General features: G+C 38.7%; 1 protein-coding gene across 3 annotated transcripts in view; it reads right to left on the bottom strand.

The window, feature by feature from the left end:
* The window catches only part of PSEN1 (presenilin 1), a 53,977-nt gene that overhangs the window by 21,156 nt on the left and 12,869 nt on the right, over nt 1–19,952 (bottom strand). For all 3 annotated transcript variants that reach the window (XM_073348535.2, XM_073348536.2, XM_073348534.2), the window contains exons 2-6: nt 19,643–19,786; nt 13,993–14,246; nt 12,258–12,399; nt 7,523–7,590; nt 6,040–6,260 (exon numbers count right to left, since the gene is read on the bottom strand). In XM_073348535.2, coding sequence (XP_073204636.1) covers nt 6,040–6,260; nt 7,523–7,590; nt 12,258–12,399; nt 13,993–14,246; nt 19,643–19,726 — 769 coding nt within the window. In that variant the 5' untranslated portion in view covers nt 19,727–19,786. The remainder of the gene's footprint in view (nt 1–6,039; nt 6,261–7,522; nt 7,591–12,257; nt 12,400–13,992; nt 14,247–19,642; nt 19,787–19,952) is intronic.

Raw genomic sequence — 19,952 nt, 5'->3', positions numbered from 1 at the left:
CAGAGTAGGTCTTGATACCAGTGGGAACATTCTGACGGTGCCTTTTAAGAACTTGACTGTTGTGGAATGGGTGAAAACCCTCTACCAGAGGGTAAAAGGCATTGATAGCTGCTAAACAAACCCTTAATTTACTAATGGATAGGCCTGTGACTTCAAATGAGAGGAGACAGTCCAGGATAAGAGGAATGCCAGATTCCTCTAGAGGCAAATTGCGCCTGACACCACAGGGAGAACCACTCCCACTTGGCAGTGTAACACTTTCCCACAGAAGGTTTTTTGCTTTTGGAAACGAACAGGACTTTCTTCAAGCAGGATCTCTCTAATTCTGTCATCCATCCAAAAACAAAGCTGTCAGGTGAAGGGCTGCCAGTTTGGGATACCTGGTGCCGCCCTTGTTCTGTGATCATAGGTCTGGAAATGAGCACCTTCTGTTGTCCTGGGTTGCAAAAAGTTGGAAGATGGGGATCCCCAATGGGAAAAGATTCATTGGGTGACAGACAGGTAGAGCTCCCACTTGTGAAAATGCCTGCTGAGGCTATCTGCTAGGGAATTCATTACCCCAGGCAGATGCACTGCAGAGGATGATCTGGTGCTGGATGCACCAGTTTCAGAGGTGTACCACCTCCCTGCAGAGCGATGCAAACCTTGATCCTCTCTGTGTGTTTATATACTAAGCAGTGGTCACACTGTCTGATCTTACCTGGACCCGAATGGATTGAATGAAGGGGAGGAATTGTTTGCATGCTTCGTGGACTGCTTGAAGCTTGAGTCGGTTGACCTGGTGTATGCACTTTTAAGAAGTCCAGGAGCCCTGAGCTATCTGGTCACCCAGGTATGCCACCCCAGCCTCAGAGGGACACATCTGTCACGAGTGTCTTTGTGGGTGGGGCAGAAGCAAAGGGAAACCCCATCACACACAAACACTCTCTCTCTATTCCCATCAGCTGAGAGATAGCCAGACATTGGGAGGAAGCGTGACTCTCTTATCCAAGGAATCTCTTTGGGACAGACCTTACTCAGCCAAACTTGGAGCCTGCATAGGTGAAGCCTGGTGAAAGGGGTCACATGGACGCATGCAGCCACGTGGCCTAGAAGTACCAAGCAAGACCAGACTGCCATCTGAGGACCGAGACAGATTGGCTACCAAGCTCTCATTGCGAAGAATCTGTACTGTGGCTACACATGAGTCTACGACCGCTCCAATAATATCTATAGTCATTATGGGTGTTAAAGTGGACACTCCTGTATTTACTTGAAGTTCCAAGGAGTGGCATATGTATAGCAGGGCAGCAATTGCTATTCGTACTCCTGATATGATTGCCCCTTGAGGAGCCAGTGACATAGACTCACAGGGTTGGTGCTATAGCCCCAGCTTTGGAACAGTCGGTTTGGATTCTCTAAAGTAACATTACAATTTAAGAGAATAGGTAAGTGGAGCGTACAGAGGTATTGTATAGAACGTGCAAGTCTCACACAGGCTGCCAACTTGCCTGCTCCCCCTTGAACAAGAGAAAGCGTGAATATTTATATATGGAGAGTTTGAAAAAACTAGGATTATTAATCTTGGAAAAAAGGAGTATTCGCAAGGATTTGACTGAGGTATTCAAAGTGATGAGCAGCATAATGAAATATGAGCAGCCCCCTTTTTCATCAAGTCCTCTGGTTCTTGTACATGGGACAATGAATGAAACTAAAAGAAGTAAATATAAAATCAAAGGAGGTCACTGAACCAGACATATCAATAAAGCTGGTCATAAGAGTATAGCAGTAGGAATACTCTACCGACCACTTGACCAGGATGGGCATTGTATTATGCTCAGGGAGATTATAAAGGCTACATAAAAAGAAAAGCCAATAATAATGGGGGATTTCAACTATCCCCATATTGACTGGGAACACATCACCTTGGGATGGGATGCAGAGATAAAATCTCTGGACATCATTAATGACTGCTTCTTGGAGCAGTTAGTCCTAGACCCCTCAAGGGGAGGGGCAATTCTTGATTTAGTCCTAATAGAGCACAAGATCTAGTCCAAGAGGTGAATACAGCTGAACTGCTCAGTAACAGCCATCATAATGTAATTGAAGATAACATTCTCATGGGGGGCGGGGGGAGAGAAGAAACCCATCACAGTCGCTTTTAACTTCAAAGAAGGGGAATTACATAAAAATGAGGAAGCTAGTTAAACAGAAATTAAAAGGAACAGTCACAAGAGTGAAATGTCTGCAAACAGCATGGAAATTTAAAACATCAGAATAGAGACTCAAACTAAATGTATACCCCAAATAAAAAAAACCAAACAAACTGAAAGAGAACCAAAAAAAAGGTCACCATGGCTAAACAGCAGAATAAAAGAGGTGGTTTAGAGACATCCTTTAAAATTGGAAGACACATCCTACTGAAAACAGAAAGGAACATAAATTCTGGCAAGTCAAGTGTAAAAATATAATTACGCAGGCCAAAAAAGAATTTTAAAGAGCAACTACCAAAAAGACATAAAAACTAACAGCACAATTTTTTTTGAAAAGCAGAAGCAGGAAGCCTGACAGAAAAATCAGTGCAGCCACTGGATGATCAAGGTGCCAAAGCAGCACTTCAGAAAGACAAGACCGTTGCAGAGAATCTAAATCAATTCTTTGCACCAGTTTTCACTGCAGAGGACATGAAGGAGATTCCCATACCTGAGCCACTCTTTTTTAGGTGACAAATCTGAGTAACTGTCCTAGTCTGAGGTGTCAATAGAAGAGGTTTTGAAACAAACTGATAAATTAAATAGTAGTAAGTCACCAGGACCAGAATGTATTCACCCAAGAGTTCTGAAGGAACTCAAATATGAAATTGCAGAACTACTACCTGTGGTATGCAACCTATTGCTTAAATCAGTTTCTATACCAGATGACTGGAAGAAAGCTAATGTAACACCAATTTAAAAAAAAAAACACTCCAGGGGTGATCCTGGCAATGACATGCCATTAAGCCTAACTTCAGCACAAGGCCAATTGTTTGAAACTAAAATAAAAAACAGAATTATCAGACACCTAAATGAACTTGATTTGTTGGGGAAGAGTCAACACAGCTTCTGTAAAGGGAAATCATGCCTAACCAAAATATTAGAATTATTTGAGGGAGTTCAAAGCATGCGGACAAGGGTGATTCAGTTGATTAGTGTACATGGACTTTCAGGTTTCAGAGTAGCAGCCATGTTAGTCTGTATCCACAAAAAGAAAAGGAGTACTTGTGGACTTTCAGAAAGCCTTTAACAAGTTCCCTCACCAAAGGCTCTTAAGCAAAATAAGAAGTCAGGGGATAAGAGGGAAGGTCCTCTCATGTATCAGTAACTGGTTAAAAAATAGGAAACAAAGGGTAGGAATAAATTATCAGTTTTCACAATGGAGAGAAGTAAACACCGGGTCACCCAAGGAACTATGCTGGGACCTGTGCTATCCAACTTATTCATATATGATCTGGAAAAGAGGATAGGATATAAAATTACTGAAGATAGATCCCTTTGTAACTCTTCTCAATCAGCTTTGGATTTAACTATCTAAACTGGGTGACTGAGCAACAAAATGGCGGATAAAATTCAATGTTGCTAAGAGCAAAGTAATGCACAATGGAAAAAATAATCCCAACTATACACACAAAGCGATAAGAACCATTAGCAAAGGGATCGATAAGATGACAAAATATCATAATGCCACTATCTAAATCCATAGTATGCCCACACCTTGAATACTGTGTGCATTTCTGGTCACCCCATCTCAAAAAAGAAATATTAGAATTGAAAAAGGTACAGAGAAGGGCAAAATCAACGATGAGAAGTATGGAACAGCTTCCATCTGAGGAGAGATTAAAAAGACTGGGACTGTTCACTTTACAGAAGAGAAGAGTAAGGAGGGAGATGACAGAGGTCTATAAAATTATGACTGGTGTGGAGAAAGTGAATAGGGAAGTGTTATTTACCCCTTCTCATAACACAAGAACCAGGGGCACCCAATAAAATTAACAGGCAGCAGTTTTAAAACAAACATAAGGAAGTACTTCTTCACACAATGCAGTCATCCTTTGGAACTCATTGTTATGGGATGTTGTGAGGGTCAAAAGTACAACCGGGTTCAAAAAAGAATTAGATAAGCATCTGATAACCGTGGAATTCACCCCTACCAGGTTGAAAATAGTCCAAATGTGGTGACCTTCAGGTCACGCTGTGAAGCCTGTGTTCCTTGGGCTAGCACTCAGGGAAGGATAAGGTGCTCCGAGTGTGGGGTTTCTTTGGGGAATCCGAGGGGTGGGGATTATTATTATTATTGGGTAACTGCCTATTTTATATTGGACAGGAATTGCTGCTGTTTGTTATTGTTATGGAGTGTATTTCACATGGATGGGACAGTCTTGTCTAAACATCTATGTTGTTTAAAGTGAAATAAATGAAATCTTACGACTACTAACCCTTGGGTTCATGCCAGCTGTGATACAAGGGCTTAATAAGCAGTTGACCTATGAAAGCCAAGGAAGACTCTCCCTACCTCATTCATAAACTGGGTCAACCAGCTAGTGCTATGTGCATAAGGAACATTTTCACCTTCTTCTGAGGCATCAGATACCTAAGGACAATACTGGCCTAAGATGGACAAAGGGCCAATCAAGTCTGATTAATCCTGTATTTCTACAAATATGGAGAAAAAAAACAAACCGGACGCTCACCTTTCCTGCTATCAGGGAATTTCAGACTCTGTGTCCATCTGCAGTTAAAATTCACTTCTGCGTTTCCAAATTAATTCAAACTCTTTATGAGCAAGTTTGCACTGATACTCCTCTTTGCTATAAGAAATTTCGATTATACACTAGGAGCTAGATTATACACAAACACATGCTTGCGCTAGCTCTTGTCTTGGTCACGTGAGTATCAACAGAAGTGTAGCATGGCTAGTGGAGGTATGGCTGAGCCACGCCAAGTACAAACACACCCAAAACCAGGGGTTAGGTACTCGGCACAGCTCAGCCTCTGTTGCCATGATCCATGCTACCACCGCTTCATTGCTACTTATTCTCGCGCTAGCTCTCATCAAGCTAGCGTGAGCATGTGTACACAAGCAGGGGAAATCATACTCCTAGCTTGTCATGTAGACGTAACCTTAGCTATTCTGGCCTATTATGTAAACCAAATCAGTCTTTGAGACATCTGCCCTTATAGCAAGATCATGAATAGCATAAAATACAGAGTACCATTCCTACTGAAGGGTTTCAGTGCCCTTTAAAAGTGTATGATAACTGTCTGAGACAGGTTATGTGATCTCTAGATATAGTTTATTGCAGCCTTCTCTGGGATGAAACAGAATATGTGATAATCTAGAAAAGGAAATGACTACTATAGCAATTTGAACTGTGGGAGAGTGTTTAACCATGCCATGACTAGATCCTCCTGTGTGAAGGGACTTTTCCCTAAGGAAAACTCCTAGAGGAATTTCTGAGATTACCCCCTTCTTGTCAGGAGATGGATTGGCCCCCTTGGTATTTGGAGGACCCTAGGGAGGCCACAGCTACCCACGTCAAGCCCTTGTACCCAGGATGTGGCTCCAGCTTCCCAAGGAACTGCTTCACTCTGGAAATGCAATAGCTCCCAAGGGCCCTTGAGGGAGTGGGAGACACAAGAGTTATTTTCAATGAGACCAGAAGGAGGACTACAATATGGGTCACACGCCTATCCTCTCCTCCCTTGTACTACTCCAATTCCAATCCCATCTGCACTTCCTGCAGACCCGGAGAGGGCCCCTCATAAGGTCCAGGGTATGTGGACAGAGACAGTATTGCAGAGGCACTCAGAGGTAACAGCCATTTGAGGGGGACTTACCCATGGGTTAGATGTAAGGGAACACAGTCTGGTCCCTGGAATTTGAGTAAGACATTGCAGCAAAACCCTTGCCCTGCCTATGTTTGGACCCTGGGTTTTATGTCTGGTCAAACAGATGGAAGAAGTGAAAGTAGGAAGAGGGCATGCTATCATCATTGCTGGTATTATGCTTTTTTCAGGATCTTACCATATACTGAAATCACAGCTAGGATAAGCCATGCAGTCCATTCAGGAAGGTATTTAATGAATACCAGAGCCATGAGAGCACTGATCATAATGAGATATGCTTGCTGGAGCCGGAGCGGGCCTTTCCAGTGAATGCAGATCATTCCCACCACACCAAAGTTCCAGATCATGAGCGCGAGTGTGATGTAGTCCATGGCAACGTTATAGGTTTTAAAAACCTCACTAAAACATTTAAGAAAAGGAGATTAGATAAAGAAAACAGGCAACTGTTTCCCTAAAGCAATGGCAAAAAACAAAGAAGGCAAACTTGAGAATTAGATTTTAAAACTCTACACTCCATGTATTTTAACAAACAAAGTTGTTCTTTTATTAGATCTTAATTAGATCTGACAATGACTCAAAGAAACAGTTTGCTTTTTGAGGAAGAGCTAGTTTTACAGGGTGTGTTTCATTTAAACTATTTCAGGTTTACTAATTCAGTTTTCTGCAGTACAATCCTCCATTGACCCTCGTTTCCTTCTCAGTCACAGATCAAAAAGCTGCCAGCACAGGACACCAATGCAAAGTAGTTACCTTGATTAACCTATAGATGGTCCTCCATTTTGTAAGTAAAATTTCAAAAAAATAATTTCCTGGCATACAAATGGCTCTGTTAGTTACCTGCATGGAATGTGAACTAGACACGTAGCACCACTGTGTCAACCATGCAAGGGAAGGAGGATGTAGTGTAAATGCTTCAGCTGATCAGACATTGTCCTAGGCCCTAATGAACTGATTTTTTTAAACTGAAGAGAACAAAATATTCTGTGAAATAAATATATCTAAGAAATTTAAAGTTATGACGGCTCTCCAGGAATATAAGCCTGGGGTTCTTCATTCATTTTTGTCCTATTAGATGAAATCATAGTGCTAACTCAGGGGTAAGAAATGCATGCTGACTGTAATAGAGTGTTTGGGGTCTGCATCACCATTATAGCTGCCCACCATTCCTAGAAAGTAAAAATCTCCCTTTGAGGATGGAGCTATGTTTCTCAATCAGATATGAGAGATTACTGAATACAATGAATGGAAAAACTACCTCGCAGCGAACAAGTGTATTTTCTCCAAGTCATAGGTAACTTCCACTGGCCTGTGAAAAATCAGTGCTTGAGCTTGCTGAATGGCCATTCCTGATGAGGTGGTGAAGTGCTGCTTCAGGATTTGACTTACAAGACAAGTACAAAGCCTTGAAACATAGGTCTATTCTGCTGTAGATGCAAGCGCATAACTTCCATTAGATATAACAGAAGTGTGTATCGGTGACAGAACAGATTCCTTTCAGTAGATTAAGTCTTTGAGACTGTTCCCAAATAAATACCCTTTGCATGGCTGACCCTTACCAATTACCATGGTGACATGAGGACAACTGTTTATGTATGCTTATGGTGAAGAGACAAAGATTGGCTGGAAGGCAAATTCTGAAGTTGAAACTCTTGTAGACTTACCCCAAGTAGATGAATGAGAAAAAGAAAAGCAGCAATAGAGAAGAAATGATAAGCCAGCCATGGATCACCTGAAAGAGAAAGACACAACAATAAACATCTCCATTTCAAACTGGACATTTTAAAGTTAATTACATCTTTATCAAAAATGCCTTTTTAAGGTTCAATTTCATAAGCAGAAGATATAGTAATATCTGAGCCAGTTTTCAGAGTACCACTCACAGCCCCCAGCCATATTAATATCTTGTGGTTAGAGCAAGGGAATGAGATTCAGAAGTCTTTGGCTCCATACCATACTCTATGCTGCTACATTGATTTTTGGCTAGTCCCTTGACTTCTGTGCCTGAGTTTACTCATCTATAAAATGGGGCACTACTTAACCAACCTTTGTAAATTGCTTTGGAATCCTTGAATAAAAGGTGCTCTATAAGTGCAAAGTATTTTTAGCATATTAACTTACAGCACTTTGATAATGTTGGCTTGATGTCAAAGCAGAATATACTGCATTGTAAAATGCATGGAAAACATCTATTAATTTTTCTATCATTTAAAGAAATGAACAGCCCAGTTTCCAAATCAATAGCAGAATCTATGTGTAACCTTATGGATGAAGTACAATGTTAAAGTGTTACATTTATGAATTCTAGCATATTAAAATCAACTAGAATTAGCATAAGGCATCACGTAAGGAATGAACGAATAACGAATGTAAGCACCTTTTTATTGCATATGAAGAGCAAATACTAACACACCTAATAGTGTGATCTATACACATCACACAATTTGATAGCAAAATACATCACCATGTATATCAAGATGACAACCGTGTTTTGAGATTAAAGTCTAGCAAGACATACATGAATTTTACAAAAAAAAGTTACATTAGAAAATATCATCAAACCTTGTTTTAAGGAGTGAGCATACTTTGGGACAAGTCCTTCATACTAATGTCCCAGACTAAAAACAAAGATGGAAGAGAATTTGGAAAGCCCTCTAACTATGATCATGTCTGAACTGACAGGCTGCAAGATGACAAAATGCTAGATTTCCTAAGTACCCGATTACAAAAAACAAAGCTCTGAAATGCTACATCAAACTGGTAGAAAATCATCCAAAACCCAGGGAAAAAAGCAATAGAAGATATCTTTCAAAAACAACTGAAGGAGGGGAACGGACAATCTCTTCAGAAAAACAGATTCCTAGAATTGTAAGTCAAAAACTCCAACCTGTTAAAGACTTTGGGCAAGTTCTGGCCTTAAGAAGAGTACCTTTGAGGTGCAATGGGGTATGAAAAACGTGAAATATAAAGAAATATTTTTTCTTCTAGACAAGGAACCTCACACACAAGCTAAGACATGAACCCCACAACTAGTTTAAAGTTCTTTATAGATAAAGAAGTCAGAAGCAGTAATTTAGTACTTGCTTGAACTGGTTAAAATGGCACAAGGAATCCTACCTGTGTTGAAGCCAGATTCAGAGCAGAATTTACTATTCAAAACAACTATACATCCAAGAGAACTCAATCTTTCTGATCTGGAGTTTTGTTTTTCCTCCTTATTTCCCTCCTTGCAAATGGTTTATATTGGATTTTAAACATTTTTAAAAACAATAAAAACTTATGAAATTTAATGTTTTACCTTGTAGAGATTATTTCTGTTTCACTAGTATTTATTTGACTTACATAAAACAGCAACAACCTTCTAACAAACAAAAGAGTGTCAAGTTTCATATAGGTTTTAAATGTATTTTCTTAAGTGTGTTCAGAGTCCTCTGCAGGATCTCTTCCACTTTCTATCTCTTCCTCTGGGCCATCCTTCATGATGTATCCCAGTTTACAAAAAAACCTCAAAGTAACAAGACTTGTTGGCAAGCCTGGGTAACCTCACAGGTTAGCCTCTCTCTATATCTGATAGAGTCGTCTCAAAAAATACAGGATGCGCAGCTTTCTCCTTTGCATTAAACATTCGGTTTTTAAATGCTGTTGGCAGGGAAGACGTCAAATTTCTGTCACCAACAACTGTTACAAGGAGAAGAACTCTGAAGCTGGGGATCAGCTTTACAAATAATGTGTAAGGCTACACATATATTCTGATAGAGTGAAAGACTGGATTTTGTTTTTAAAAACAAAATCTTTTCTGGTCACTTTGATGGACAAGATGACATAACTTTATGGTTAAATGAAAGACACATTAGCAATAAGAAAACCCCAAAGAAAACTGTCCTACTGCCTAGGAAGAGAAGAGACCTGGCAGTCCAGTGTGCCTGAATACTAATGTCCCATTCTAGCAAAGAGCAGATCTGCTCTACTGAACAAATGCCAAAAAGTGCATAACTAAGGGAGCGGTTCTCAACCAGTGGTACACAGAGGTCTTCTAGGGGGTACATCAATTAACCTAGATATTTGCCTAGTTTTACAACAGGCTACATAAAAAGCACTAGAGAAGTCAGTACAAACGAAAATTTCATACAATGACTTGTTTATACTGCCCTATATACTATACACTGAAATGTACGTATAATACTTATATTCCAATTGATTTATTTTATAATTATATGGTAAAAAGGAGAAAGCAAGCAATTTTTCAGTAATAGTGCACTGAGACACTTTTGTATTTTTAATGTCTGATTTTGTAAGCAAGTAGTTTTTAAGTGAGGTGAAACTTGGGGGTATGCAGGACAAATCAGACTCCTGAAGGGGATACAGTAGTCTGGAAAGGTTGAGAGCCACTGCTTTAACGCCCCAATCCTGCAATACTTACATGTGCTTAACTACCGTGAGTAGCCTCACTGATACCTAACTGAAACAATTTGGTGTATCACACGACTTTCCACACCAGTAATGTGTGTTCTTCACATTACATGGCTTTTCAAATATTAAATCATTTTCAAAACCACCTGTCCTTTTCTCATAGAAGTTTCTCAACACACTACATGTGAAAGATAAGTGTTATCCAACATATTTCGTAACATGTCATGGCAAGTTTCTAGACTTCTGATTAAAACATTTCCATGTCTCACCTGACAATGACTCCTAACTGATTTGTTGGTACAGAGTCAGCTTGCCTGCTAAAAACCTGAATAAAAGGGACTTGCCACGGTTTGCAAAATACAGGGAATTAAATCTGGAGCTCTGGCAGTAAAAGAATTTGCTTAGATAGACTAAAAATATGGGGGAATTAAGGCAAAAATAAAAATACATGAAAGAATAAGAGAAACTACTCAGACAAGCTGAGAAGGCTTGATTTCTGGTGGTTAGAGTTAGAATCTGAAATCACGACCAGCTCTACTATTGATTTGCTCTGTAACCTCATGTAAGACGCTTCACATTTGGGCCTCAATTTCTCCAGTTGGAAAATTGGGACAATACTTTCCCTACCTCAAAGGCATTTTCCCAGACATAATGCCTGAATGAAAGGCACTACAAATGAGCAAAGTAGATAGCATACTGCCACCACTTGGGATGTCAAATATTCTTTTGCTAGAAGTTTGTTTCTGTTCACTGAAATGTAAACCAACAGTGATTCTCTACATACCCAGCAGAAAATTAGATTTATGTTCAGCAACTGGGTGCCTGGATTTTTCAGCACTTCAGTGCAGCGGCTTGGAGATACTGTGTTAGCTTCATTAAAATTCAAAAGTTCAACATTTTTCATTAAGTAAGCACGAAAATAAATACAATCACTACCAAAGCTCCAATATTTATTTTGTCATTGAATTTAGTTTTATGCAGTCTACATATTCACTTTCTGATGTGCCAAAGATCCTTGTAATGACAGTGTACAACTGCACTGTAGAAATGATCAAGGGGAAGCTAGAGGTTTTGGCAGCTTGGTAAGCACAGGTGAGGCTTCTGGCATCTGGAGAGGCCCAAAGGACAGTTTGGGATTGCGGGTTTAAGCACATCAGTTGGCCAGTTCTACTAAAATGATCAGCAGTGAAATAATTTAAATATCTATTTTAAACTATCACTGTTTGGGGTATTAATTCAATATCCCATTGTGATAAATGGGGAAGTTAACACCTCATAAATCTTTTTCCAGAGTGTCTGCAGACTCAGGCAGATGTCATTGCATCCATCACAATGTGGTGACATTTTCAAAAGGCTTTTTTTCATTGCATCCATGCAGGTTAGAAACTCCCCTCAAAAATCTAAGAAGCTGGAACTAAATTTTGAGGCAAGTTTGATAGCAAATTATGTGACTGTAAAACACATATATTCAAGGGTCTGACTAAAAAAGACAGTATATCATTTTGTTATTCCACATCCTGCTTTATTAAGCATTAAAGGAAAAAAACACAATCACTGGGCCAAAAGTAGCCCACACCCACAGCTTTAACATGGAGCTTTGACATATGGAGACTAAGTTCTAGCAAGTTGATGCGACCCTCATCTAGATTAAGTTTGAGCTCCCATCAATAATACCATTATGTATTTTTGAGTCCTGATCTCAGGTGACATACTGTCACACACAAACATTGCTGTTGAAGTGCATTTTATTATTGGCAATGCCAAGATCATGCCTTGTCCACTTTTACTCCATGAAAGACTATGTACTATCTGATCCAATAAATTGTCCATTCCCCCCCAATATGGGGAACAAGGCTCCAAAAACTAAAGCAGTGAACATCCAACTGGTGCTGCCAGTTTAGTTAATCATGATTGCTCTTTCCCTGATAATACATTTCAGTAAATAAAAGGTTAGCAGAACTAATTACCAAGGTTAACATTTGTGCTCACCTTATAGCACCTGTATTTGTAAAGCACAACCAGGAGTATGGTCATGACAATGATGACACTGATCATGATGGCAGCATTGAGAATAGAGTTCAGAGCTCTCTGTCCCACGGTGTCTGTGTCTTCAGTGAACGGAGTGTAGATACTACAATACAGACCAAAAAAAGAAATGAAATTCCAATACATATTCCACATAAAAGTTTTCTAGATAAAAGCTCAGGATTAATATGTAGATATTTAAAGTCAATTTCCCTCTTGACATCTCAGTACTTATCTTTCAAATCAAAGTTACAAAAGTGAGAGTTATTTTCTGCTTAGTAAGAGAGCAACCAACATTTAAAAACTATTTTATTTATAGCAGCAGTTCTCAAACTGTAGGTTGTGACTCCAAAGTGGGTTGTGACCCCATTTTAATGGGATCACCAGGGCTGGCGTTAGACTTGCTGGGACCCGGGGCCAAAGCCCTCAGGCTTCAGACTTGTGTGGTAGGGCTCAGGTTACAGGCCCCCCACCTGGAGGCTGAGCCCTTGGGCTTCAGCTTTGGTTCCCCCACCCAGGGCAGTGGGGTTCGGGCAGGCTCAGGTTTCAGTCCCAACTCCTTGGGTCGCGTAGTAATTTTTGTTGTCAGAAGGGGGTCGCATGCAATGAAGTTTGAGAACTTCTGATTTATAGCATGCAAGTAAATGTGAATTAGGTCACACTAAATACATTTGAGCCTTTGTACATACACCATCTAGTGGATATTCAATAAAACGCAACCTGAAGATAAAAATGAGTAGTGCAGGGGAGGAATTAGATTTTCTGTTCTGTGGGAAATTCCACGAGTTTAAAAAACATGTGTTCCAAAAACAGAATAAAACCAAAATTTTAAGACTTCCTAAATCAATGCAATTCAAAAACAGTAATTTCAGATCAATGTTTCATTCTGATCTTAACATTTTAAAAAATTGAATTTTTTTGCAATATCTATTTTGAAGCCACAAACCAAACATGTTCTGACATTATCAAAAAGTTGTGTGTCAGTTTTTTTCCTCCAAAAATGCATTTTTGTTAAATTCAACATGTTTCCACAAAATGTTTCTCCATTGGACAATGCAGATCTGTTAAAATTGAAAAATTTAGTTGGAAAATTTCTTGACAGCTCTTGCTAACGTATTTATTTCTTTGTCAACAAGCAACATAAACAAACCCGAACCCTGCATACACATTGATGTTCTTTAAGCTCTCATTTTTCACCACTAAGGAAGCTTTAATTTTTAATGGAGTGCAACTTTCATGGCCTGTGCTCAGAATTAAGTCCATATCACGTAAACATCACACAAGAGGCACAAACTATTCAGTTAAAGGCCAAGATTCAGACGAAAGCAATGGTGAACAAATTATCTTGAGAGAGATGCTTCTACAAGGGAGACTTGAAATTATTTGCAAAGCTGCAAAGAGAAACTTCCGGTTTCATCATGGTAAGTCCTTTAACTTATGCAAGCACAAGAAAAACTGGGTTGATCTGATAGGAAAAACCAGTCTGGATCAGTCTCCAGGCTGACAGGAGCTGGGAACAATGTTGAAAGTAGGGCTGCTGGACTCCAGAGGGACCAGCATCAAACCAGGGCTTGAGGAAAGTTCATTGTATAACATAGCCACTTGAAGATGCGCAGACACATAGTAAAGGAAAGGATCCCCAGCAGATCCAAACCAACAAAGACAATAAAAAAAAAAAATTAGAAGATTTGATACATACAGCTGTCCATCCTTGCGTGTATAAAAGCTGACAGACTTGATGGTTGCAACAACTACCACCATGCAAAGTGTGACAGGTGCAAAGAGCATAATCACATGCTTTGCCCCATATTTCAATGTCAACTCCTCATCTTCTTCGTCCTGTTCCAGCACTTGCTGCATGCTATTCTGTGGCTGCCCATTAGTCTCTGATTCAGGGTTGTCATTGCGCCTTCGCTCGCTATTATCATGGCGTCGCCTCTCGCTGTTGTCATTCTGCAAGATAAGTAATCCCATTTCCATAAGCATCTATTTGCCACGTGTTCTGTATGCTATGCCAAGGAGGCTGTGGAGTGGGGAATATACACTGTACTATTGACTGTCATATAGTTTCAGCAGCAAGGACCTAAACAACAGCATTTACAATACACTGCATGAAAACTGTGGATAGAACGGAAGTATATAAAGTAGGGCTGTCAAGCAATTAAAAAAAATTAATCATGATTAATCGCTCTGTTAAACAATAATAGAATACCATTTATTTAAATATTTTCGGATTTTTCTATATTTTCAAATATATTGATTTCAATTACAACACAGAATACAAAGTCTACAGTGCTCACCGTATATTTATTTTTGATGAAATATTTGTGCTGTAAAAAAAAAATTAGTATTTTTCAATTCACCTCATACGAGTACTGTAATGCAATCTCTTAATCATGAAAGTTGAATTTACAAATGTATAATTAGGTACAAAAAAATAACTGCATTCAAAAATAAAACAATGTAAAACTTTAGAGCCTACGAGATCACTCAGTCCTACTTTTGTTCAGCTAATCATTCAGACAAAAGTTTGGTTACATTTTGCAGGAGATAATGCTGCCCGCTTGTTGTTTACAATGTCACCTGAAAATGAGAACAGGCGTTCTCATGGCACTGTTGTAGCCAGCGTTGCAAGATATTTATGTGCCAGAGGCGCAAAAGATTCATATGTCCCTTCATCTTCAACCACCATTCCAGAGGACATGTGTCCATGCTGAAGACGGGTTCCACTCGATAACGACCCAAAGCAGTGCAGACCGACGCATGTTCACTTTCATCATCTGAGTCAGATACCACCTGCAGAAGGTTGATTTTCTTTTTTGATGTCTCAGGTTCTGTAGTTTCCACATCAAAGTGTTGCTCTTTTAAGATTTCTGAAAGCATGCTCCACACCTTGTCCCTCTCAGATTTTGGAAGGAGTTTCAGATTCTTAAACCTTGGATTGAGTGCTGTAGCTATCTTTAGAAATCTCACATCGGTACCTTCTTTGCGTTTTGTCAAATCTGCAGTGAAAGTGTTCTTAAAATGAACAATATGTGCTGGGTCATCATCCAAGACTGCTATAATATGAAATACATGCCAGAATAAGGGTAAAACAGAGCAGAAGACATACTATTCATCCCCAATGTCTATTCATCCCCAATGAGTTCAGTCAAAATTTAATGAACGCTTTTTTTTTTTTTTTTTTTTTTTAAATGAGCGTCATCAGCATGGAAGCATGTCCCCTGGAATGGTAGCCAAAGCATGAAGTGCCATACAAATGTTTAGCATATCTAGCACGTAAACGTTGCTATGCCGGCTACAAAAGTGCCATACAAATGGCTGCTCACACTTTCAGGTGACTTTGTAAATAAGAAGCTGGCAGCATTATCTCCTGTAAATGTAAACAAACTTGTTTGCAAGGTGAATTTGATTTAAATCACTAGTCAGGAAGACAATTTAATCATGGATTTCTACATAAAAGTGCATTCTTGTTTGTTGTTATAACCTTAATACATATTCTTCACAACTCAAGAGATAGATGTAGGTTTCATTTGTAGAAGATATACACTATACATTTTTGAAGTGATTTACTCTGAAAACTTTTCAGATTAGTGTTACAGCTATATCAGAAAACGAATGATTGTTTGGTTATTTCATTTACCAAAGGTAATTGAAGCAGACATTTATGAAGTCATTGGGAGGTGAACTATCTCCAATTCTACAGGTTAATTATTAATATTTGGAGGATTTTCTTGTCACGCTGTATTAGGAGGAGAACATCACCAGACAGACATTTAAATTGTTTTAACTAAAATAACGTTATGTATTCCGGATTATTTTCTTCAACAGCAAACATATAATATTTTAACAAAACAAGCATATGAATTTTTGAATTTAGTTAAACATTCAAGTTTTTTAAATCAGGTTTGTTTTTGTTAAAATTGTTTTTAAACTAAAATAGTTAAATGAATTTTTTTTAAACACAAACCAAAAATTAAATAGACTTTGTCAGCCAGGTCAACATGAGAAACTTAAAATATTGGCTTCTGCAGCTAACTCAGTCGTCTTCACCTTCATTTTCCCATTTGTTCATAATCTGGAAAAGAAAAACAAGCTTTCCTGCTTTTTCAAGTCCCAAACGGTTTCTCAATTTGGAATGAAATAGTCCAAAGGAAGAAAATATTCTTTCTACACCAGCAGAAGAAGCTACTGCTGTTAAAAGTGAGATTATCACTTCAACAGTCTCTGAATCCAAGTGCTTAAGTGACTTCCACCAGTTCACTTCTTTAAAACATCATCAGCAAACATATATTTCTTGAATGGTTCTTACTCCCAAACTGGGTCTCCTTTACGGCCTGCTGCCATTAAAGGTTTTCCCTTCTCGTGAGAGAATGGTATGGTAGGTCTCAAATCAATGACGGATACACTCAGAAAGACCTCAAGACTTCTGGAATATGCTGCTCAGACAGTTTCACTTATGTTTCTACTGTCTGTCCCTCCCTTCTCACATTTATCTCCAGACCTCCTCCTCCTCCAGATTAATTCCGTCCCCAACAATCTTCTATTCATTGAACTTTTTGAAACTTTGCACTTTTAGAGAGAGGTAAGGGATTGACTCTGTGTACACAAATATTCAGAGGGACAATTGGGTTGAGGTCTGTTATTTCTCACCTCTATATATTAGTTATTTTAAAACATTTTTGCTGTTAACAAGCATGTTATCTCTGCAAAACTAAGTATCCACAGTTTGAGAACTGCAAAACTAAGCATCTCTGATGGTATCTTCTAGACTGAGCACTGAGTTTCATTTGGCAGATAGAAAGATTAACCTAAATAATCTATACAGAAGCCCCTGCAACTCCGTAAAATTGGGTCCCTAATCCATGAACTATTGGAACTCATTTACAAAACTTTTCTTAAACATTACATGAATATATTGTCTCATACTATAGAATTAGAATTTATAATCCCTATTCCATGATGAGATATCTTTGAGCTGTAATGTATTTTAATTAAAGCTATCTTTAGATAGGTTTTTTCCTCAAAAAGCATTTTATCAAAAAATCCAATTTAAATAATAAAGATCCAATTTTTTTAAATTTTTTTTAAAAAAAAGTCATTGATTTTTATCCACCCTGCTTGTTTGTGTTAGCGACTGGCTGAATAAGGAGCAGGACTGAGTAGACTTGTAGGCTCTACAGTTTTACATTTGTTTTGTTTTTTAATTCACTTATGTAACAAAAAAAATCTACACTTGTAAATTGCACTTTCACAATAAAGAGATTGCATTATGGTACTTGTATGAGGTGAACAGAAAAATACTATTTCTTTTATCATTTTACAGTGAAAATATCTGTAATAAAAATATAAAGTGAACACTGTACGCTTTGTATTCTGTATTGTAATTTAAATCAATATATTTGAAAATGTAGAAAAGCATCCAAAAATAGTTGTTAAATTTCAACTGGTATTCTATTGTTTAAGAGTGTGATTAATTGTGATTAATTTTTTTGAGTTAACTGAGTGAGTGAACTGCGATTAATCCACAACGCTAATATAAAGCAATATTAGGAACTCTCAAACAAGACAAGTTGTTAAAATTGATGTTGCTTTTGTCCAACTGCATGGATGTGTCTTCTACATAAACTGAAATTACACAAATTGAAGGGCCTATTTTTTTTCCTTGAGTGGAGATACTTTCGAGGCATGAGCATCTGAAAGCAGATGTTAGCGCAAAGTTTGTAACAATTGTAACTTCTTACACAGTTATTGAAGATGGTGATAATGTGACATTTATGACACTTGTTGCATGAAAGCCCCATGAAAATTATTCTGAAACCAGTCTTCATGCGGTTCACATTCACTACACTACACTGAGCAATTTCTACCATTATTAAAGCTGGAAAAAACTCTACAAATTGGTCTGGCATTGCATTTCCACAGTTTTACAAGCAAGAAAACTGACATATGAATAATTTTTAAAAACTCAGATAATTCTCACATTTTTAAAATTAAAAAGACAATTCTCATGCGGAACAAACAAACTTGTGGCGTGAGTATATCAATTTTTCCTCCCTACAAAAAGGGATTTAGTTTAGATCAGCAGTCCTCAAATTTTATAACACCCTTTCCCTAACAGACCCTTCCATAACTAGACCATCCCTGACAGGTGTTTGTCTCACCTGCTCTTAAAAACCTCCAATGACAGAGATTCCCCAACCTCCCTAGGCAATTTGTTCCAGTGCTTAAGCACCCTGACAGGAAGTTTTCCCTAATAACCAACCTAAATCTCCCCTGCTGAAATTTAAGCCAATTGCTTCTTGCTCATCCTCAGAAGTTAATGAGAACAATTTTTCACCCTCCTCCTTGTAATAACCTTATATGTACTTGAAAACGGTTATGTCCCCCACTCAGTCCTCTCTTCCAGACTAAACAAACATTTTTTTTCAACCTTTCCTCACAGGTCATGTTTTCTAAACCTTTATTCATTTTTGCTGCTGTTCTCCGGATTTTCTCCAGTTTGTCCACATAATGGGGCACCCAGAACTGGATGCAATACTCCAGCTGAGGCCTAATCAGTGCGGAGTAGAATGGAAGAATTTTTTTGTGTCTTGCTTACAACACTCCTGCTAATACACCCCAGAGTGATGGGTTTGTTTTTTTTTGCAACAGTGTTACACTGTTGACTCATATGTAGCTTGTGATCCGCTATGGCCCCCAGATCCCTTTCTGCAGTACTCCTTCCTAGGCAGTCACTTCCCATTTGGCATGTGCGTAACTCATTGTTCCTTCCTAAGTGGAGTACTTTGCATTTGTCCTTATTGAATTTCAGCCTATTTACTTCAGACCATTTCTCCAGATCATTCTGAATTTTAATCCTATCCTCCAAAGCACTTGCAACCCCTCCCAGCTTGGTATCGTCCACAAACTTTATAAGTGTATGCTCTATGCCATTATCTAAATCACGGACGAAAATGTTGAACAGAACTGGATCCAGAACTGATCTCTGGGGGACCCCACTCGTTATGCCCTTCCAGCAGGACTGTGAACCACTGATAACTACTCTCTGGGAACGGTTTTCCAACCAGTTATGCACCTACCTTATAGTAGCTCCATCTAGGTTGTATTTCCCTAGTTTGTTTATGATAAGGACATGTGAGACAGTAGCAAAAGCCTTACTATAGTCAAGATATACTACATCTACTGCTTTCCTCCTATACCCAAGGTTTGTTATCCTGTCAAAGAAAGCTATTAGATTGGTTTGACACAATTTGCTCTTGACAAATCCATGTTAACTGTTACTTATCACCTTATTATCTTCTAGGTGTTTGCAAGCTGACTGCCTGATGAAGTAGTTTGTTACTTACAGCATTGCTCAGGTGGTTGTCAGGGAAGTTTTCTGTCAGCTGCCCATGCTGGAACTGAGGTAGGTGTGCAGATAGCTCTGTCATTGGGACAGCTCTGTGTAAACCAATTATTGCTACACAAAACAGAACTTTCCTCTTGAGACACTGCAAGGAAAAGCAGATGTGTTAAGATTCCATATTCACCAACTCTTTTTAAAAAAAAATTTCATAACTCATGTAGATCAAGGATAACCATTTCCCCTTCTTCTCTTTGGTGATGTACAACCATGCTACATTTTCATGAAAATCTACCCGATGGGGATTTCCCAGC

The sequence above is a fragment of the Lepidochelys kempii genome, chromosome 6, assembly GCF_965140285.1.
Source record: "Lepidochelys kempii isolate rLepKem1 chromosome 6, rLepKem1.hap1, whole genome shotgun sequence".
Lineage (NCBI taxonomy): Eukaryota > Metazoa > Chordata > Testudines > Cheloniidae > Lepidochelys > Lepidochelys kempii.
The sequence above is the reverse complement of the archived record's forward strand: the minus strand, read 5'-3'. Positions and strand labels throughout refer to the sequence as shown.